General features: G+C 31.3%; 3 protein-coding genes across 7 annotated transcripts; all 3 read left to right on the top strand.

Moving 5' to 3' along the window:
• Nucleotides 1-337: 337 nt before the first annotated feature.
• Nucleotides 338-7,670, top strand: LOC122579301 (transcription factor bHLH110). The gene is made up of 7 exons (XM_043751446.1): nucleotides 338-545; nucleotides 796-1,483; nucleotides 2,753-2,896; nucleotides 3,407-3,472; nucleotides 4,486-4,551; nucleotides 6,936-6,995; nucleotides 7,218-7,670. Exons 1-7 carry the CDS (start codon nucleotides 451-453, stop codon nucleotides 7,341-7,343), a joined length of 1,245 nt encoding a protein of 414 aa, XP_043607381.1. The 5' UTR covers nucleotides 338-450; the 3' UTR covers nucleotides 7,344-7,670.
• Nucleotides 7,671-10,171: 2,501 nt separating this feature from the next.
• LOC122579350 (bifunctional nuclease 2-like) lies at nucleotides 10,172-13,996 on the top strand. Of its 2 annotated transcripts, none has more exons than XM_043751512.1 (10): nucleotides 10,172-10,293; nucleotides 11,165-11,445; nucleotides 11,544-11,714; nucleotides 11,820-11,869; nucleotides 11,953-12,009; nucleotides 12,495-12,560; nucleotides 12,656-12,730; nucleotides 12,882-12,997; nucleotides 13,113-13,204; nucleotides 13,655-13,996. In XM_043751512.1, exons 2-10 carry the CDS (start codon nucleotides 11,169-11,171, stop codon nucleotides 13,705-13,707), a joined length of 957 nt encoding a protein of 318 aa, XP_043607447.1. In that variant the 5' UTR covers nucleotides 10,172-10,293; nucleotides 11,165-11,168; the 3' UTR covers nucleotides 13,708-13,996. The 2 variants fall into 2 exon arrangements, with proteins under 2 accessions (XP_043607447.1, XP_043607448.1); XM_043751513.1 differs by having other exon boundaries at nucleotides 11,140-11,445.
• A 3,319-nt stretch (nucleotides 13,997-17,315) lies between these two features.
• Nucleotides 17,316-22,914, top strand: LOC122579302 (inositol-pentakisphosphate 2-kinase-like). 4 transcript variants are annotated; one of them, XM_043751450.1, is made up of 9 exons: nucleotides 17,316-17,407; nucleotides 17,570-17,703; nucleotides 18,799-19,002; nucleotides 19,136-19,283; nucleotides 20,393-20,433; nucleotides 21,218-21,328; nucleotides 21,427-22,026; nucleotides 22,147-22,357; nucleotides 22,777-22,914. In XM_043751450.1, the coding sequence occupies exons 2-8, from the start codon at nucleotides 17,593-17,595 to the stop codon at nucleotides 22,288-22,290; spliced, it is 1,359 nt and encodes a 452-aa protein (XP_043607385.1). In that variant the 5' UTR covers nucleotides 17,316-17,407; nucleotides 17,570-17,592; the 3' UTR covers nucleotides 22,291-22,357; nucleotides 22,777-22,914. The 4 variants fall into 4 exon arrangements, with proteins under 4 accessions (XP_043607385.1, XP_043607382.1, XP_043607384.1 ...); XM_043751447.1 differs by having other exon boundaries at nucleotides 22,773-22,914; XM_043751449.1 differs by having other exon boundaries at nucleotides 22,147-22,367; nucleotides 22,773-22,914.
• The last annotated feature ends 421 nt before the right edge of the window (nucleotides 22,915-23,335 follow it).

Below are 23,335 nucleotides of genomic sequence, written 5' to 3'. Positions count from 1 at the left end.
TCTTTTTTTCTTGCTTTCCTTTTTTCAAGGGTTGCTTTAAGATGAGACTTTAAAAGAGTGATGAAGAGTGCAGCAGATACTACCATCAAAAAGCATAACTAAATTTTCACACACACACACAAAACATAGAGGTATGTGTTGTATAGTATTTTATTATGTGTCATTTCTTTGAATTTGAACTACTGACTGAAGCAGTCATATATAAAGATTCTTGGTTATAAATTAACTTGCTTTATACTATAATTACCTCTCCACTACTATATGATCATCTCACAAAGCTAATTTATTTTTCTTGGGATTTTCAAGATCCCCATCATCCTCCCTTTTCCCTTGTTCTTTACAAAAAAAATTTTTTAGGTTAATTTATCATAAAGAAATTAAAGGTACATGTTTGTGGTGTAGCACCAGCAGCTAGAATTAATATATATTTTAATTATCATTCATTTATATATGGAGTCTGCAAATTTTCATCATCAACAACCTGAAGAAGATCATGTAGTCGATTCTTCTTGCTATGGACTTTCTTGGTCCTCAAATGCCATCTTGTAAGTTTCATTCAAGCTCATTCTCTCCAAAATTTCTAATATATATATACATATATATACTAGAAACTTTAATTATTTATCACAAATTGGCAAATTAATTAAGTTGTTATCTAGCTTCTTCTTTGATAAACTTGTGCAATTTCAGCTAGGGTTTTGATCTAATTTCATAATAAAACATTTTTCGAATGCATATATTATATATATGTACTTGTTTTGTGTCTCTCTTATTGTTAATAAATAAATTGGACAGGAACACTACGATCAACGATACGAGTTCAAGAGACGGTACGAATATTGATTATGTGCCTTGTCACAACACTACTAGTGCTCCTATGTTAGAAATACCCTGGATTAATGCCATCAACAACAATGTAACAAGCACTAGTAATCCTATGGATGAAAACTTATACATGACCCAAGAATTGCAACGTGTCGCGAGAATCAAAGATGAATTTATCTCAAGCTCAGTAGAATCATATCCAAAATTTTCAGAAATGATCAATAGTAGTAGTCCAACTTCAAGTATTGAAGATTTGCACTTAAATAACAATAATCAAGGATTCAATAACAATAATCAAGATTTGTTGCTTAGTACATTCTCCAATGGGTGTCAAATAAAAGGCGGTCAGCAGCTGATAGATCAATTCCCACCAGATGACGCTCCTAATAATAATCTTTACCAAAGTTGCTCTAGCCGAAGTTTTAGCCAGATTTTTCCGACGATAAACATTTCAAATTTGAACCAATCTCCAAATGCATTTGATATCAACTTGCCAGCTTTGGATTTGTTTGGTTCGCCAAGATTTAACGGGAACTTTCCTTCTTCATTGATCAACAATCCTCATCAAGTAGGGAGCTTTTTCAAAGACACTTGTTTGTCATATGGCCTTGATCAAATGCATCAAACAAATCATAGACAAGTAATTTGCAATAGTAAAGTGAGTTTTCTAGCTTTCTCTTTTTATTTTATTTGTCTCATTCGTTTGATCTATATATATATATATATTTTTATAGAAAAATTAAGAAAACAAAAGAGAGGGATCCAAGGCTTTAATAAGTTAATAACCTAAAAAACACTAATTATTCTAGCTATATGCTTGAGAATTGCTTTATTCCTTTTGGTTATAGTAATAATAATTAATTAGTATTATATGTAGGTTACTCAATGTTTAATGTTTAATTAGCAAGTAATGAGGGATACGTGTAATTAGTAGACAAACGACAAAAGTTGTATCTTTCTTAACGTGGTTTTCCAAAAGACTTTCTATAAAGTTTTCTTCTTTAGGTTAAACATTTATACATTTTTTTTTTATTCCTCCCTGTAGATTCATGATTTTCCTATCATATCTTTACTTTGTAATTAAACACAAATTATACTAGTTTCCACTAGCTAGTGTGCAAATTACATAAAATGACAAATTATCATTTTTGGCAATTTCACCTTTTTTGAAACGAAAATACTAGTAATATTTACTTCTACTCCAAGCAATGTTCTAGCTCGGTTTTAGCTTAGAATAGCAACATTTAAAATATTATTAATACAAACATGTATAGTGGGTTTATTGACCAAAATGGGAAAAATGTGAAGCTAGTTGTTAATTTGATGATGAAAAGGTAAATTGCATAGCATTAATTAACCAATAATTGAACAAAAGCTATTTGCTATCTTATGCAATTATCCCTATCCAAATTACAACAATTGATGCATGTACATCAGTACATGTTTGTATATATGAATGTAAATTGTTATGCTCAAATCCTATATATACTTGCAAAATTAACCATAATACGTACTCCGTAATAGTGTAATTAGTTATTTGACTCTAGCTAGATACACGTTTTAATGAAATTTTAATAATTAGATACTCATGATTTGTTCAAGAGTATATATAATTAATAATATATCCGAGTCTTGTTTGGGAGACATCCAAGACTTTATAATTTCATCTCCTTTTGTACAGTAACATTTTCCACTTTTTTGCAAATAAGTTTCACCTAAACAAGTAAAAGGTGCCTTTTTTTTCCTTTTCTTTCTTTCATGCTCAAATGATACCTTTAGCTTTATGTATGACATTGATCTCTTTACTTTGATTCAGGCCATCATACAAAACATATACGTACAGACTCTTTTTGACAAGATTTATGATGGTCTATCTTAATTAGCCAGCTCAAACTAAACTTTTTGACTGTTTAACTTATTTCTGCAGATACCATCAGCCTACAACACTACTAGACCAAGCTGTAAAGAACCAAAGAGACCAGCCACCAATTTCATGGACACCAAGGCTCCTCAACCTACACTACCCAAAAAATCAAAGTTGGAGCCTCGAGTTTCTTGCTCACCGTTTAAGGTTATTTCTACACTTAATTAAAATATCCAAAATTTGGAATTCAGCTTAATCTTTTAGTATATATACTATCCATTTCATCCAATAAGATTTTAGAATTGATCACTAGTTTCATATAAACTTGGGACAAGTGCTATTGTATGTATTCAGTTGTATGTTTGCTGACATGTCATCCATATATGTTGTCAAATGTGACAACTTATAAAGATGACACATGTTACATATAACTTGCTAGCAAAAATACAGTCGAATACATACCTCATATGTATCCAAAAGATATATGTTATTTTTGGATACACATAACATATAAAATCGTTCGGAATGGGATACATATAGCGAATCTGGATTAAAGCGGAATATATTTCCAAACACTTAACCACATAAATTTTGTATTCCAAAGCTCGCATTGTGTCAAACGTACGCTTAATAATTAAATTAATATTATGCCCAAAAAATTCATGATTATGAATTGAGTGTAACTATATATGAACCTTGATTTAATTAAACTTGCAGGTTAGAAAAGAGAAATTAGGAGATAGAATTGCAGCCCTTCAGCAGATGGTGGCACCTTTTGGAAAGGTAATGTTTTCTGTCTTCTCCCCATCACTTAAAAGTTGGAGGCTTGCTTAGTTGCTTCTGTGGGCAAATTATTTAATTATCCTTTCTTTTGAAATTTATTATTATAAACTTCAAGCTAGACTAAGTTATCTTGTATACATACTCTCATAATATAAAATTAAGATAATTTTTTTCTTCTTGCTTTTACAAGTAACTTTCAAATAATAACCGAATGACCAGATAAAAAGTTTTAAATATATTACGAGTACTAATTAATGAATTAGTTTTCGAAGCTTATGCTAGCTAGGTTTACAAACTATTTACAAACATGCATAAGGTTAGAAACTGACATGACATATAAATTGGACCAATGATATTTGATTGTGTTTGTTACAATAGTATCACTCTTTTGGTAAACAAATTTATCTATGTTTAGGCCTTAGGGATAAAACTAAGTGCATTAAAATACTAAGCAAGTAAAACTTACAAAACTTAATTAGGGCCAAATTGTAAGTTTTTAAACCAAATTAATTGTCACATGCTTCTCGTTTACCAAACTCGTATCGAAGAAGTGAATGTTGTTTTGCTCTACATTCTCATTGGAGTACGTAGTTTATTTTTGACATATATATTATAAAGCAATTGCAAAGATAAACAATTCAATTTCTTCATACTTGAATGATATATTTCTCATGTATATATATATTTTTGTACATCTACAAAATTTATACAAAACAATATTATATATATGATGTGTAATTGTGTATAAATGAATGCACACGAATAATGCCTTAGAACATATATAAAAGTTAATGAAGAATTGAAGTATATATCATCGAAACATGTTTAGCAGCCTAGCTGCTAGCTATAGATCTGAGTGCACTACATACTTTAGTTTTTAAATGTACGTGCTTAATTATTTAATCCTCCGTTGTGTCGTATTGTTGTTTATAAAATATAGCTAGAATGATCAGAAGTGCTTTTACCCATACTAATTAACTAATTAATCAATTTTAAATGGAGAATATTTGCAGACGGATACAGCGTCGGTCCTAATGGAGGCTATTGGATATATCAAATTCTTACAAAACCAAGTTGAGGTACGATTCTTTCAAAATTATTTCTTCAAAACATTCTTCTTGATTCCCACACTTATTTTATTTTATTAATTTGCTATATGTTTAACTTTTTATTTTAAACTTAGTAAAAGATGATTATTCATTGATGATAAAAATAATATTTTTTTTGTGAGACTATTTCTTCAAAACATTCTTCTTGATTCCCACACTATGTTTTTTTATTAATTAGCTGCATATTTATTTATTGGAAAAATAATTCGTATTGCATCGTTTTATCTATTTTAAGTACGATAAAAAAATTTATAAATCAAACTTTTGAATTTGATAAATATACAAACCCCCACTGAATTTTACATAATCTCCCCCCCCCCCTAAATTTTATATAATTTCCCTCTGTTTTATCTAAGATAGATACTGCATGTTTTATTTAACCTTTCCCTTTATTTATTTTACACTTAGTAAAAAATACGAGTAATTAGTTATTGGTAAAAATAAATAAATTTTTGTGAGACCATTTCTTCAAAACATTCTTCTTGATTCCCACACTATTTTTTTTTAATATTAATTGGTTGCATGTTTATTTATTTTACACTTAATAAAAAATAATTAATTATTGGTAAAAAAAATAAATTTTTGTAAGACCATTTCTTCAAAACATTCTTCTTGATTCCCAAAAAAGTACTAGGTAATTTTTTTTTTATCAATTAGCTATCTGTTTATAATTTATTTTACTTTTAGGTGGTGTTTGTTTAAGACTTAATAAATTAAGTCATGACTTAATCAAAAATACTTAATTCATTAAGTCATCAAAAGTGTTAATTTGTTTTGTTGACTTAATAAACAAAAAACAACTGTATTGACTTAATCCATACAGACATTATTTATCTATTCAGTCACTTAATCAATTCAGTCACTTAATGGTTAAAAAAACAAACAGACCCTATAGTAAACGATGATTAATTGTTTATTGATAAAACATAAACTTTATAAAAAGAAGAGACCATCAATTTGTTATATATATATTTATATGAAAGAGTTTCTAACCAACGGTATCAATATCAATTGGAGATTTGTAGTTTTGTACTTTATAACAATAAGGTTGGGAGTTTAAAATAGTCATAGCGTTCGGTTAATTAGTAAAATGATAATTGACGTGTATATATATATATATATATATATATACAGGGGAGTAATCAAATAAGAACAGTTTTAAAATAAGAACGGTGAGAACACTTAAAAAACATCATTTTGATGCATTAAAAGTCCATAAAACTAACATAATGCTTAACTAATTATCATTATTTAAGTGTTTAACAACACATTGATCCGTCAAAAATGAAAAAATCACGTTTTTTGTTGGATGCATCATTTTGATGAATATGCATCCTTGGATGCACAAAACAAAAAACGTGATTTTCTCGATTTTGACAGATCAATGTGTTGTTAAACACTTAAATAATGATAATTAGTTATGCACTATGTTAGTTTTATGGATTTTTAATGTATCAAAATGATGTTTTTAAGTGTTCTCACCGTTCTTATTTTAAATAACACTTCGGTGAGAACACTTTTAAAATAAGAACGGTGAGAACACTTAAAAACATCATTTTGATGCATTAAAAATCCATAAAACTAACATAGTGCATAACTAATTATCATTATTTAAGTGTTTAACAACACATTGATCCTTTAAAATCGAAAAAATCACGTTTTTTATTTTGTGCATCCATCTTGGATGCATATTATCAAAATGTTGCATCCAACAAAAAACGTGATTTTTTTCGATTTTGATGGATACATGTGTTGTTAAACACTTAAATAATGATAATTAGTTATGCACTATGTCAGTTTTATGGACTTTTAATACATCAAAATATAGTTTTTAAGTGTTCTCATTTGTTCTCATTTTAAGTTGGTTCTCATTTGATTGTCACCCTATATATGATATAGGTATAATATATCGATATTAAAAGATGTTATGTTTTTGTATATCACATATCATTCTATATTATTAATGTTAACTTGTCATTAAATTAAGTTCTTCTAGTACGTGTATCTAACATGCCATGGCACTATCAACTACTCGTAGTAATCTGATTTTTATACGATTGATGTGTTTCATTTTTATCATGACATTTAATTTCTACGGAAGTAAACGGTAAAGAAAGTTAAAAGTGTAACCAAATAAGGGCTAGTAAGGATGATGTAGTTCCACATTTAGTGAAACACGTACGTACGTACGATGATTCTCTGATTTGAATGGAATATATATCAACTTTTATATGTGTGGTTCCTATAGTGGTTCTATTTTAACCTCCAGGTTTTTTGGACCATTGTGTTTTAGTTATTCTTATAATAGCATAAATTTCATAACATTTTACTAAAGTATCATTGATCATTTTCAGACATTAAGCGTGCCATACATGAAGTCAGCACACAAGAACAACAGACTACCGACCCGAGGGGTAAGAATTATATTAGGGAAATGATAATTACAGCCTTAAGAATTGTCATTAATTACTTATTATATATTATATATGGTTTTGTTTTGAGAAAATTGTGTATACATATGATTTATATCATATGATTTACTCGTATCACGTAATAGTATGGTTAAAAGGACCATGAGGTGGGATTTGAATCTTGAATATGTATTTTATACCCATTTCTAATAAAAGTACACGCAGGTTCCAACAGAGGATGGCAATGAAGAGGCGAGAAGAGATCTTAGAAGCCGAGGGTTATGCCTGGTACCGTTGTCATGCTTGTCATACGTTACTGACGGAGGTGGAGGTGTTTGGTCTGCCCCCTAATCGAGTTCAAGTATGGATGATCACTCACATCACTTAATTCGCAACTGATTTGATATATATTGTAACGAGTTGTACCTAGCTAGGGCACAATGAAGCATAGCTATGGCTCAATATCGTAAGTCATCATAGTTAAGTGGATAAATTAAGCCTAGAGAGAGTTTCGATCTTGTATGTTTTAATGTATGAATGGAGCAAATTTGGTCATCTTATGAAAAATGTTATCAAGGATGGACCACATTTGATCCATTTATTAATAATTGAATGTGTTATTTGTTGTTGTGAGAGTTGAGGTTGAATTAGATGCATCCTATTGAGTTTTGTAATTAACTCATTTTTATATGATTAGGGCATCATCAAATAACTAACATGCATGATAAAAAACCTCAGAAAATCATGTTTAGATACAAGTAATAAAATTCCCACAATACAAATACAAGTCATTACAATCTGCGGCCCAATGGGCCGGGTCGTGACCTCCGGGTACATTGAAGAACCATAATATCCGAGGAAAATATTAAAATCTCCGAGGAAGAGTACCATGGACTCACGGAGTACCTTGATACAATGATACCCTATGATACGAATATGGAAACTTTGGTATGAAACTGTGAAAGTAGACTTTGTTTTGAGGCCCAAGTGTAGTTTTGACAAAGTAAGTGTAAAATATTGGCCCATTTAGTTCGGTTATGGTACTAATCCAAAACCAAAAAGATTTGGTTAATTACATGCGTGCAGAATTTGGGCTTGAGCCCAACAGATAGCACTCAAGACTTGTTTTAGGAAATTCACATAATTATCATAAAAATATAATGACTAGTGAAATTATAAACACTTCATGTCTATCAAATTATCATAATTATTCATTGCTACAGTTGTAAAATATATATATACATAGTATTAAATGATATGTATATCAGGGTGGTTTCGTTGATAAAAATGGGACATATAGTAGTTTCCTTCGGTAACATATATAATTGGTTATGGTTTAAAAAAAAACACATAATAAACAATAATGGATTAAAAAATAATACGACTAGTAATTTTCTTTCTCAGACTCTTCTTGCAACTTTTTTTAAAATAAATGAAAGCTTCGGTTTTGGCCTGTTACTGTCATTTTTCAATACTTGAATCCCACATACTTTAATGTAACTTGGTTAGATATCTGATATCCTTTATTGATTTAATTTTAATTTGTAAGACATACAGTTTAAAGCTAGCTTCTAAATACTGTATAAATTAGTACAAGAAATTTTGTACAAAATATAATTAAAAAATGGGAAATGCTAAATACAGCCCTTAGGGCTGTAGCTGTATTTAACGTGTATAAAAAAACTTGTACCTTTCATATTAAAAGTTCGTCCCCTGATTTTCATGATAAATATACAAACAATTTATGCACCTTAAACATAACTCTAAAGGCTGTATTTAGGAAACATCTAAAAAAAATTTATCTTGCCCTGAACCAACCGCCCATGGAAACAAAAGCTGGTTTTGATCAGGTAACTTCGTTGAGACGTCACCTATCATTTTAGCTGGTCGAAAATACCCTCCGAACTACCACCTTTATTTAAACAAAAAATAAAAGTGAAAGTCACACTATTTTAGGCCCCCCAAATATGAAACAGTTCAATACTACCACCCTGATGTTTTGTATTGCATCTTCTAAACCCCTTATTTGTGTAACATCCACGCAATATACTTTGATTCTTTGTGCAAGTAATTCATAACTTAACCACCCAGCTTGAAAATTTTCAGTGGGGGTCGGGATCTAAATTTTCTTTTCTCTAACACTATTTTTTTTTTAAAATGGGGAGTCGAAATCGAGTATATCAAAAATTTTCTACACGAAAACAATATATCCTTACATCGCAAAAAACATTTCGGGAGGTCGGACGCCCCTCCCCGCCCCTTAAAAGCTACGCCCATGATTAAGATATATAGCGTGTTTAATTGTCGGGTAAATTGATTAGAGGATAAAGATTTTTAATTAAGTTTATCTAAAAAATTTAACTCACTTATATGTAGTCTAGCTCGTCGGTTTTCTTAACCGTGCAAACATATTAAAAACCAGTTATATTTTCATTTTTGAAACTTTAGTGACTCATATTTGAATCTACATATAACATTAATTTTATCATATAATCATAATTCATAAATTAAAGAACTACATGTTATAAGAGTACCAATTCATATACTATTTTCTTTTAATTTTATACCATCAAACATATTTCATATTAATATACAATACAATGTTATAAAACTTGTTTGATTACATACGAATAATAAATGAAAGTGTATGAATGATCATCTATACTGTAACATTGTTTAAAAAAACATACTCAACGTTCAAAATATTTTGTTATTTTTCAATAGACAAAATAAATTATTTGATTAAGAAATATTTAGTATTATTTGAAAGAAACTTTGGGTCAGTTTTTTTTAGTCATTAAGTATTGAAAAAATTAAATAGCTGAATATATTGATAATGTGTATGTATTAAATAATTGGATGGATATATACAGTCGTAGTAGTATGTTTAAGTTTAACAACTCTAAAAAATTTACAAATCCATGGATAATTCATAATTGGATATCCTTTGATGGTGGCAATTTAGTAATTTCATCCACAATAATAAAAAAGGAGGGCAATTATTTATTGATTATCTGAACACAGAAGAGAATCTCCTTAAAATTCGTTTGTATATATCACTTTCTCTGTCTTCAGAATCTCTTATCTCTTTCCCTTTTATTTTATCCAAACAAAAATCATTTCTTTTCATTTTCATTATTATATATTCATATTTATTCAGTATAATTTATCATTTATATTATATTTTTGTTTAACCTATTGACGTTAAAAAAAAAATCCAGGATCCATTTGTTTGATTATATATCTTAATATTTCTGACCTGAGATTAACTATCTGGATTTTTATCCAAATTTTATTACTGGTAAGTTATTTAATTATATATATACATATGTTTATTTGTATTGTGTGTATCTATCATTTTGATGATCATTTGATTACTTTTTGGAAAATTTAATTAAATATAAGATGTAAAAACTTAATCTGATTGTTGATATGTGAATTAGTTTTTTGAGCTATTTATTTATAATCCTGATTTATATTTTGATGTAAAAGTATGATGATTTTGAGTAGTAGGTAAAAAGGAAAAGTTGTTGTAGGTAATAAAATTAATTTACTGTAGGAAATCCATATTTATTCCTTGAATAGTATAGAATGGAATTTAGGGGTGTTCATCGGTTCGGTTTTTGGGTTATTCGGCCTATTCGATAGATAGAAGTCGTTCTGCGGATAATAGTAGGTTGGAGTGTTTAGGTAATATGACTTGTAATTCTCGCTTACTTTTAGAGCAGATATTAACGTAGTTTAGATTATGAATCCCAAGCACGGGTTTCATGAACCGCAGAGGGTATTTGGTTTGACGGTATTTGAGTTGACCCGTTAATCAACATGTTGCGGGTTTTAATTCCACGTGGACAAATCTGTATACAAGATACTTGCTTTGTTTAAGGAAAAAAAACATCATTTTAGTGTCTACAGACGTAAGCTAAAAAACTCGGATTGGAACCATATTTCCGTTATGCAGGTCGACTAGATCACATGTTAAATGTTACAATGCGTTAGATTCTTGGATTATGTTTGATGGTCGTAATGCCGTATAAAGCTATCATAGTTATGTAATTTAATGGCAACTGATTTAAGCATTTTGAAGTTTAGATTTAGGGAATTTAGCCTCGAGTTAATGATGTTCTTGGATTTAATGCATGATTAGGGGTTTTTGTTGCTTACTATAATAGGAGAATGAGTACTTTGCAAGGACCAGTTGTTTGCCCTGCTGTCCGTGCGAAGCAAGGTAGGGTTCATGCAGTCGACACACCATTAATGAAAACGAAAATTCAAAGAAGTGGGATATGGGAATTTAAAGGCATTAACAGCCAAAGGTTTCAAGTGCGTAACCAGCCAGGATCAAAAACCGTGACGTGTAGTTTCAGCTCTTCTTCAAATGGCAATGGCAGCATGGCGGAGAGTTTTAATGAGAATGATTCTGATTATGTCAACTCTAGCGTTATGGAAGCTGGTAAAAGATTTGATCTGAGATAATTTAAATTTACAAACATCTATAGTCATAATATCTTGTTATATTGCTAATATTTGTTTTTTTTAATTCTATCTTAGTTGAGGTTAAGAGTGGACCTGACGGGTTTATAATTAAAATGAGGGATGGGAAGCATTTAAGATGTGCACATAACAACCCCCAAGGCGGGCATCTGCCAGATTATGCTCCACATCCTGCAATAGTACTAAAAATGGAAGACGGGACAGGCCTTCTACTTCCTATAATCGTTTGTATGTGCTTTAGATTATTTTAATTACCCAAAAAGTTCGTAAGAGATGTCTCGAGTTATCCAGTACTTCATAGGTTGTTCTAAATTCACTTTTTGTTCTTTGTAGTGGAGATGCCTAGTGTATTGCTTATGGCGGCCATGCGTAATGTCCAAATTGTATGTTGAACAATTAATGTTTATGGGCTTGTTTTGTTTTTATGCATTTGTCATTGACTAATAGAGATACTTATGTGTTACAGGCACGGCCAACTATGTACAACGTGGTGAAGGAGATGATTGATAAGATGGGCTATAAAGTAAGTAAAATTGTTTCGTATTTTACTCATTTGAACATACATTTGGGATTGTTTCATGATGTGTTTTGGATGTCATTTTCAAATGAAATCATTGTTATCAGATAAGTAGGTGGAATTATTTATAAATACATTGGGTTTAGGAGATAGTTTTTGGATGGTTTCTGATAAAAGCTGTGATCACTAGGTAGCCAGCTACTTGAGTCTTTGGTAGATGCTGTTTGTTAGTGATTATTACATTGAATGTCCAAGTTGGACGTTGTTTTAAGGACATTGTTCTGATTAATACATTTAACATCTCATGATGTTTCATAATCTCCCAAAGTCTCAGTAAGTTAATAGGTGCTATCATATACCCTTGCGAAATCAGTTTTGATGCAGATCTATGGATAGTATGAACAGATTGACCTAAAAATGATTAGTTGATTTGAATTTAAAATTATGTTTGATTTTTCATCGATGTTAATGGCGCGTTGTCTATTTCCTAGGTCAAAATTGTTCGAGTGACCAAGAGAATACACGAGGCATATTTTGCTCGACTGTATTTAACAAAGGTATAAACTTATATTGCATTAGCAACTTGACTAATAACATGTTCAAAGCGCCAGTGATTGTGTATTAATGGAATTTATGCCTATTCTATTCTCAGGCGGATGATGAAAATGACTGCGTTAGCTTTGACCTTCGTCCATCTGATGCCATAAATATTGCTGTGAGATGCAAGGTATGCTTGTATGATAATTGATCGGTTTGATATCAGTTACGAAGTATATGTTTACAAAAATGGCAAATGATTTTATACAGAATTGGTATTTTATTGATTCTATTATTTTTTCCTATTCTTACAGAAATTTGTTATCTATATATCCTTTTAGGTACCGATACAAGTGAACAAGTTCTTGGCACAAAGTGATGGGATGAAGATTGTTGAACCTGCAAAGCTTTCCTTCCAGGGTTCTTCAGATGGTTTGATATTTAAAGAACTTGATCGGTAAGTAACAAATTAATCTTACTCTTTTTTTCTTTTTGCCTTGAAATATATAGTAATTTCTTATGTAGGTGCATTCTAGAAGCATAAATATTAACGAAGATTGTAACTGTTTCAGACCAAGCGGCCAGCCTTGTGTCGAAACCAAGGAGTTTAATCTTGTCCGAAACATGCTTATTGCTGCTGTTGAGGAACGCTATAGAGATGCAGGTCTGTTACTATTTATGCTATCTTCTTGGGTGGCAAATTGAGCAGGCTGGGTAGCTTGTGGAAACGGGCTGCTGTGGGTTGAACATTTGACCCTTCTTGTCTGAAAGTCTAAAATGTTCATTTAAATCATCAATGTTTCAAATGCTAGTCATATCATCTCCCCTGAGTGGCAAATTAGCATGTTGGCCTTGGGGGTAGCATGTCATAATGGGTTGGGTCTGGTTTGATTGAAGATAGGCACTTTCTGTAAGCCTGTGTTCATTTAAATCATCTTCGGTCAAACATCCATACAATAAGTTTTTTATCCCAAGGATTGGTTCATGACTTCATGGGATTTTATGCTCTAAAAAAATACAGTTAAATGATCTGTATTTCATATCCGTCCAGTTACATGTATATGAGACCAAGTATATTCAAATTTTGATTCTGTTCTGGCTGATTCATTTTCAGCTCAATGGAGGGACAAGCTAACTCAATTGCGATCAAAAAAAAACTGGGCATGACAGGTACCAAATTCTCCGCATCCATATCCGGAGCCCACTGTTTTCAGTAACAATGTTGTTCGGTTATGTACGAAATTGTAGGATGCGGTCTGTAAATAATTGTTCTACAAACTTTAGTCTTAAGTAAATAAGGGGGACTAAGTAACTATATATTGTGTCTGAAGGTCTTGTAAATATGTGAATAGCTAAAAAGGATGATGGTTGTTTACTGTTGTAACATTTTCTTATGTGTATGTTTATGGTGCACGATATTGCAATTTTCCTAAAGATTTCTACATATCTTTTGGCATTTCTTGACTGTGTGATTCAAGTTTGTGATCTCTTTATCTTATAGTTGAATGGTCCTAGTGTGTTTGCTCTATGGTTTAGTGCATTGGGTTGTCATTGTAGTTTCAACCGATCAGAAAGGCATAAAGGTGTGGCTCAAAAGGAGACTTATTGGTCGGAAAAATTGGACCCCTAGTTTCTGAAGTCATCTTCATGACTTTAAAACTCTAATTATTCTTCGAATTAGTTGGATACAAAGTGTCATGGGTCCAGAAAATGGTGACCTTGTCAACAGTGCATAAGTTGTATGTTTTAGCTCATAATCTGCTTTGTCCATAGCTCATCCTCCAAAATCTTGGAGTAATCATTCTATCGTAGGACTAGCTTATCGTGCAGCATGTCAGTGTAATTAAGACAAGAAGTTGGCAACATCGTAGGATGTGCTATCGTATTTCTTTAGACTACATGTTTACCATAATTCTTTCCCGAATTAAAAGAGGCAATCGAGACAAATCTTTGCTTTAGTGGTGATAACCAATAAACTGTAGGTTCAAGCCTAAGCCAATGGGTCTTTGGGTTAAGGTTTGTGATAAATATGTGAATATTTGCATCTTGAGGAAAGCAGAGCTGATTTACGGTTTGAGTTTTTCTTAAATGAATCCATAATATTTGTACCATACTGTTGTGTAGATATTCTGCTTATAGGTGTTTGAATTTAAGACAAACCTTGTAAGTGCATCTAAGGATTCGATGGCGTATCACAGATGATACTTGGACAACTGAAATTTGGTCTGAAACTGAAAATTGGTTTGTTCGGGGGTTTCTTGATTAGGAGGAAATTGCTAGCTGAATGCTCTATGTTAACAATAGCTTTTCGATATGTTGAATTCTTGTTACCCTGGGTAAGCTTACAGAGCTCTAGTTTGGCTTCACCTACACCCGAACTAAATATACCATCATCAAGGATTTTTCAATAGGTTGGCTTCATTTCGATAAATGAATGTTTTTCTGGGATAAAACAAATGCACCAATAGCACGTTGTCAAATCAACATGTCTCTGCCATCAAAACTTACCGAGTTACAAGCCTAACCCTCATCCAAAAAGAATCGTCTTTGCGCGTTAGTTAGTTACCTTATGATTGTTTTTAACAATCTATCAAATGCGCGTTCTATTTAGTGGTGAGACGAAAAGTAGCATATAAATGATGTTCATCATCAAAGATGGACCCTTAATCACATTCATGTAAGTCTTACTTTGGAGATCGTGTCAAACGAAGTGTTTATGAATCGAAAGATTTTGACTCGTTTATAATACTAAAACCATTTTTAATATCCTTTTAGCTAGTATATTTGTATCTGGATTATTATTAACTAGATTATTTTCCCGCGTAATACGCGAAATAAAAATACTATAATTAGCAAAATTTAATATTTACTCAAATAAAATAAAAAGACTTAAAATCAAAGAATGTATTGAATTTTTTCCAGCTTTTTTTATATCATGTACTTGTAAATTATTCGATTCAAATATTATTATACTTTCGATTTTTAAAGACTCGTTATATTTGTCCAAAGACCTTATGTGAATTCTAACACGATTCATTTTACTTATTAAAATTCATAAAGAGAACTTGTAAAGTAATATAATGATCCAAAAGATAATTTAAATGGTTCAGATACTATTCTAAAGATAATAAAAAGTATATATCTACACCTATACTTCTATACTATATCATAAAAGAAGTAACACTTTACTTTTGGAAGTGTTGAAAAATATATAATATTTTCACTTAACACCTTTTAAAATAATTTTCACTTATCACTCTTTAAAATATTTTCACCTACACTACCCCTTAACATAAATTAAATTACGATATCAATCTTATATCTTTTAAAATATTTCCATTAACTTTTGATATCAATTACTTTTTCATCAACTATTTACACCATTCGACACCTCATCTACCACCAACAATCGCTTTCACCACCACATTGTCACCGCCACGACCACTGCCGTATTACGGGGTGATATGCTAGTAATAAACTATATAAAAAAGGGTACATCATACATTTGTATTTGCTATTTAAAAAAGCTATGTATGTTACATTTTGATGAATTTAACTTATTTACTAATATAACAGTAATAATTATGCATGAAAATTTCGAAAACTTAGAGTTTTGTTTATTGAAATTAGAAGTATATTTTTTTTGGCATATTGATTATTAGATTTTTAAATACGATTAAGTTTATACATTCATTTTTGGTATTTAAACGTTACCTATTATAAATTTTACTGATTATAAATGTCTCTATCAAAAACTTCGATAAATCGATTCAAACTAATGTATATTTTTTAATAGCTTAGTATTTTACATTTACACCAATCTATTTCATTTCTATATCATCACAATTTTTTTTAAGAAAATGCTAAACAAAGCCTTTAAGGTTTCGCTTAACGTGCATAAAAAGATTGTACCTTTCCATATCTAAAGGTCACCCCTGATTTTTATGGTAAGCGTACAGTTATTTAATGCACCTTAACAAAAGTCTTTAGGACTTTATTTAGCAAAACCTTTTTTTTATGTTGAAGTTTGAATGTTGGTTTTTTTCTTAGAAAGAATAAACCTCTATCAAGTAGGGACTCCCATATTGGCTCAAAGCTAATGTATACGATATACAAAATTTGTGTTTAAAGTACGATATTGAAGAAGAGCCAACCAAAGAAAATTATAAAGAACTTAAAATAACCATTAATTAAAAATTCAACCAATAGTGCATGTTACCTGAGTTAGTCATCAACGTATATTCAATAAATATTATTATATGTAAATATAGAATGTAATTTAGTATTTAATTTAATAATTTAGTAAATTAATTTAAAAAAGGTAAATGATGTAAGTAAAGTAATTCAAAGGTTAAATTTAATCTTGTTTTTCATCCAAAGGTTATGGTTTTTTTAAAAATGATTTTAGGAGGTTGTTTTATAATTATTGAGAGATTAATGTGTGTTTTCTATTTAATATAATATATTTTTAAATCTAATATTAATATAATGATATTACGTCAAAAGTTTCAATGTAACGTGTTATAAATAAAAGTGTGTATTCCTAACAGGCTAACATGACATCAACAAACTGAGTAATAGTCAAGTTCTCTTGCTTTAGAACTTGATTAGACTCACATGACTCAATTTTTTTTTAGCTCGACTCATCAATCTTTTAAAAAAAATTCACAATTGCAAACAAACATAAACTTACAAAATCACACCCGTACTTATAGCACGTGATATCAAGATACATATACAGAGTTAAAAATATCGCACGTGCCCAGCAGGTTGCTAATGCCAGCTGCTTAAAACCATCGATCAGTGTCTGTAGCTATCTCTCTTCGCTAGCTAGGGTTTTGACTTTTGAGCTTCATATATATTCAAGGTTTTTAATTAGATTGCGATATTTAAACTTTCATCATTTCCATATCAAACGAAGAAACCACTTATTGTACGTGTAATTATAATATGTACTGATTTAATATTTTTAATCCAAATACTGATCACTAATATCACGTGATATATTATATTATATATATGTGTGCAGTAGGACGTAGTGAAAAATAAATAATGGAGGAGGAGGAGTTGAAATTGGAGAGAAAGGATGCAGGAGAATGGATATATAGAGGAGAAGGAGCTGCTAATCTCATTCTTTCTTATACTGGTTCATCTCCTCCTTTTGTAAGTCCCTCGTTTATGTGTGTATATATATATACATATACATATATATATATGTATGTATATGTTTTCAATATTAAGTTTTTCTTTTGTATTATTCTTTAAGTTCATATTGTACGAGAGCAAGTACCCGCGTGTTGCGGCGGTGAGATGACGGGGTGATAGGTCATAGAGTGTGATAGCCAAATGCCTTAGCCGTATGGGCTCCGCCCTCGGATTTAAAAATTCGTCGAAAGTACATCGAATGACATCTCTAATGGAAGATCATGAACTTTTAAGAACACCCATATAATTTTTATAATTTATCGATGTACGGTTTTTGAGATAAAAGATTTTGAATGAATTGGAGGAATAAATGATTTATGGAGGAGAGAGAAAACAAATTATTGGTTGAGATTTGAGGATAGAGAAAGGGTGTTAGGTAAATATAGAATTGAAATATGGGCATTTTGGGAAAGTAAATGTTGAAACTTAAAATGTAAACAGGGAAGATCTGCTTTATAATATAGTAATATAGATATTATAAGATTGAATGTTTCCATAGCAATCAATAATGCATTTTCTTATGTAAGAGTTCCAAATTATGTACAATTACTATATATATATATATACCTGATTACTCTCATGTCTAATTGTGGATGAACGTTGACAGTTATATTGAGTGTTTGTCATAGAATTCGTGGATGGAATTAGTACTAGAAATCAATGTGTAGAAGCATTTTGCTTGTGTAAGTGTCGGTTGTAGAATTTCGGTGAATCGTAATGTGTATGCGTGATTAAGAACTTCAATGTTGAATGTTTCGGAGAATGGGAGACATATAGAAGGTGCAATAGTATTCTATGTCAACAGGAATAAGTTATTCTTTAAATCGATTCTGCACATATGTGACAACATAAAGCATGTGAAACTGAAGAAGTTAAGCACTGTTCGATGCTTTTTAAAGTTGTGTGGTTTTTTATACTATCTGTTTTATGTGACTATTGAGATACTTTTATAATATACAACTTTGTATGGTTGTTCTTGTACAATACCTTTGCATGATAATTGTTGACTAGTTGTGTGTTGGCAATAGAGATGATTCTTTACACACTGTGCAGGTTGGGAAAGTGTTGAGGGTACAAAAAGTCAAGAGAAATGGGACCAATTGTGAGGAACTTTCTTCAGTTTTATCCGAACATGAATGCCTTTTGTGGAAAGAAGATTGCGACCTTTTAGCTGCCCCAACAAGGGAAATTGCAGAACATCTATATGTCCAGGATATAATGAGCCCATTATTAGGTTCTGATCATGTTGATGCCGGGGTATGTTTTTATTAATTATAATAATGCAGGATCTTAATCGTCAAGTGTTTGTATGATTTTTCACAAATGTTTTGATCATTTATGTTGCATTTGGGTTCAATATTCTTGACGTTGACCTTTTCAAATCTGGCAGATTCGTGTTCTAGTATCCAGGGATTTCCTTGAGTCATTGGGGAAAAGTATTCTTTCTCAGCGTCCTTCCTGGAGAGTTAATGATGCAGACGTCAATACTCAGTGTGATTATGCACTAGTTATATCCGATCATTCAGTTTTTCCCCAAGGTAATTACTTTGTTTAGAACACATTTTATTTCTTCGAAGTTGCAGCATGAGGGTGTCATCCCCTTTTTATAATCAAAACTTGAATATATGTCAGTTAGTACATCATAATGCATGATGGGTGTTCAGTCAAATGAGCGTTGTCAGATTCAACATAATGTGTATGCTCACTTAATTACACAAATAAAGTAATCAACGGAGGGATAACAAACAAAATTGAGCAGCATTCTTCATGGTTATGAGCTAATGCTTGGAAAAAAAAAGTACGCACACAATGTGCTGCAATTGGCAAACTTATTCAATTTCCATCATGCACTGACAATGAATATTGGTATTTGGTATGTGTTACTAGAATTTTTCTTATATTTTTTTAGCTCATGAGATAATTGGCGTGGACAGAGATTAGTTAAATGAACATCCTGACTGTATGACCCGGCATTGGCCATTGGCATGTAGTTATAGTGCCCAAAATACCTAAAAGCTGATGAACAGGTAGTTGAAATCACCTTTTATTAGGAGAATGGTTAAAGGAAGGCAAAAGTGAAACCTTACTTAGTATTTGGTGTTTGGTGTTCTTTTGATCCTTTTGTTAGCATGAAAAATCTAAAGCCATATACAGTATAAGTACATAGTTTGACAGACACACAACACATTTATTGCCTTATTGCTACAAGGCTGATCGATCAAAAAAGTTGAATATTTTCCACAGGTTCTGTATTGTGGACGGATTTAACTCATGTAATGTTATGCTACTTTAGGTAGAGTAGGTCTAATTGAAAATAATTGAATAATTAATTGTGTCATAAAGGTCGTTGTGCCCATGCCCCAATCGGTATCCCAGAGGGATATGTGCATCTAAAATAGCTGAGCTACGCTTATATAGTGCCCTGTCTTTGCAACCACACTGTAAATAAATCTTGAGCATCTGTTTTAATAATTTGATTGCTGCAATATTTGGGGTGGATGTAGAGGCCAGAGAACATATGCCCATATAGAGAGCATAAGAACATGATGAATTGAATAATATTCTATCGTTTGCTAATATGCTGTTTGGAAACTTTTGAAGGTTGATATAATAAGTTAATAACTACTTACTCTTTTTTGTATGACAGCTCTTCATGATAGGGAGCTTTCGATATCTGTAGAGATAAAGGTACATGCTTTATTCTTTTCTAGTAATCTTTTTCATCTGAAATAAAGCTCCAGACAAATGTGTGATTTATTATAGTACTTTTGTATACACAGGAGTTCTTCAAGTCCTCAATCATCCATTTTCTTTTTTGATGTAAATGATATTATGCTCTAAAAAGTATATGTTGAGGGTATATAGAGCAATTTTGAGCTTTTAACTTCTATGCTCCACATAACACATTACCAGGAAATATCATTTGTAACATGTCATATATGGATTGCATGATGAAAAATGATGATCGGCCTATACTATATATATATAGACTTTCCTTATTTTGAGAACCAATTTTTTTGCAAGAACCATGAGAACTTTCATATTATCTATTGGATCATTTTTTTTTGTTCATTCACATGTGAAATGATATAAAAAAGTATGTCGTAGAAAAAACTTTTTTAAAAAGCATTCAAAATAGCCTATTGTGAACTTGTGAATGAACAAAAAAAAACATGTGCTCCAATACATAATTTAAGAGTTCTCAAGGTTCTTACAAAAAAATTGGTTCTCAAAATAAGGGTCCCCTATATATATATATAACTAAATGGTACTTTTAGGCTTTTGACGTGATGAAATATTGGTATATGGTATAACCCTTGCTGTATATATCATACAGCATATTATGTTGACATACTAGGGACTTGCCTTTGGGTTTGGGCTTCTGCAAACAATATTCTTGCATAGCTCTACGGTTCTATGTTTCTTCTAGTATGTTGTGACAATTGTCTTTTTTTTTTCCACTCCAAAGCAGCCTAAGTGTGGATTTCTTCCATGTTCAAGATATATCTTAGAAGAACATGCAATCAAAAGGAGCATGACTCGTTTCAAGCTTCACCAGGGCCTAAAATTACAACAAAAGAAGGTTTTTATTTTATTTTATCCTTGATAACAATTTTCTTTGTGTCCAAGTTGTAATAATCTGCATGATGAAAGTGACTCTAATTTGAGCTTTTACTTCAGATATCACAGTTAAGCCAGTATGATCCGTTAGATATGTTTTCTGGATCCAAGGAAAGAATACTGAAATCAATTGAAGACCTCTTCTCTACTCCTCAGAACAATTTTCGGGTGTTCTTGAATGGTTCTCTTGAGTTTGGTAGCTTAGGTGGTGGGAAATACATAACTAACGTTCATCATGATAAAGCGTTTGAGGATGAACTAAAATCTGTTATTAATGCCCATGATGGCATGCGCACAACTTGCTTTCTGCAACTTGTTTCTGAGGCTGTTTTTAGATCAAAATTATTGGATCGCCTTCTTGAAGTTCAAAAACTTGATGTTTATGACATAGAAGGGGCAATTCATGCATATTATGATGTTGTTTCTCAACCCTGTGTGATATGCAGAGAGCTGGGTGAAGATCACTTATCAGGAAGATACAGCTCTTTGCATTCACTCCCATTGGATGAAAGTTTGAAGATTGTGAGGGAGTATTTGATTGCTGCAACTGCAAAAGACTTGAGTCTCATGATTAGTTTTCGAACGAGAGAAAATTTGGATCCAAAATCTCCATATAATGTTATTTTTCATGAATCAACTGGCCAAAGTTTTGATTATAAGGTAACTTACATAATAATTCTTCAACGAGATTACGTAATGATAGTTTGGAATGAATGCAAGATGAGTTAATATTTCATGATTTTGTATGGATTGTTGAACAAAATGTTCACATGTCGGCAGGTGTCTTTTATTGATCTGGATATGAAACCTTTGGAAAAGATGATATATTATCATGAGGTAGACCAAAAAATTGTTCGTTGCCACACAAAGACGATGAAACCCCCAAAGCCACCTGAAAAATCTGCATCTGATGAAGAGCGGTGATTGCCATGGAATAACAATGAAGTGGATGCATTGTCAACGATTATATGTTCCAGCCCCTATATTTGTGGTAATCCAATGTGAGCTTTTAAAGATACAGTAGTTTCTAATGTATGTTTATAGCAGTAAGATCACTGTAGTGTATTATTGGTGTCAACTTCTATAAGTTAAAAAGATGATAATACAGTATTTGTGCTTTTTATGTTCCGTTTTTACTTGCATGTAGTATAGATTTCAATTCTTCACAACCGTTGTAATGTAATTGTTATTTTTCTAAATTTGTTGACCTTATCCCTCTTGTCACATGTGATGTTGACTTTCATAGTCAATGAAGCCATCTTATTATAATGTTGTATATATATGTAACTATAGGGTTGGTTTACAAAATTCTGTTGTGACTCAGTTTAATGCCATTTTTTATAGTCAGTAACTTCAAGCAACCATGTAAGTTGTGTGGTTAATGCTTTAAAATGTTTCTCAATTAGGAAGGGAGGCCCGGACATTGACGCCTGTTGTGTCAAGGTTGGGAATTGCTGCATCACATAGATCGTTTTCATAACTTTATAGCTGATGTGATGGAGGAAATATTGCATCAGCGGTCAACATGCTACAGCAGGACTTATGAAGGTATTTCTCTACCTATAATCATTCTCGTCTTCCAGTTAGAATATCTCATTCAACTTACTTTTCTGAGATGATTAGGAATTCTTTATTGAGTCAAGTACACCATCTACGTAGTATGTGTGCTAAACTTGGATGTAGGACTCGATAGGACTTTCCCTTGAGCACATACTCTTACTAGCCTCTAATGGCCTGATCTCAATTTCTGCAAATGATCTACTTTTTTGATGTGTTTTATCTATTTCCAAAGGTTCTATTAGCATTGACCGAAGATGTTTTCATCTCTTTTATGTTTCCATAAAGTTAAAACGTACTCCTCCACAGTGACATGTACCGTAAGTCGTCAATTTGGCATGGCTATGATTTTGTTTGATTTAGAGCAGAAGACAGTTCAAGCTTAATATTTGAATGATTGCTACCACGTTGT

The sequence above is a fragment of the Erigeron canadensis genome, chromosome 8, assembly GCF_010389155.1.
Source record: "Erigeron canadensis isolate Cc75 chromosome 8, C_canadensis_v1, whole genome shotgun sequence".
Classification (NCBI taxonomy): domain Eukaryota; kingdom Viridiplantae; phylum Streptophyta; class Magnoliopsida; order Asterales; family Asteraceae; genus Erigeron; species Erigeron canadensis.
Note: the sequence above shows the minus strand (reverse complement) of the source record. Positions and strands in the feature narration are given on the sequence as shown.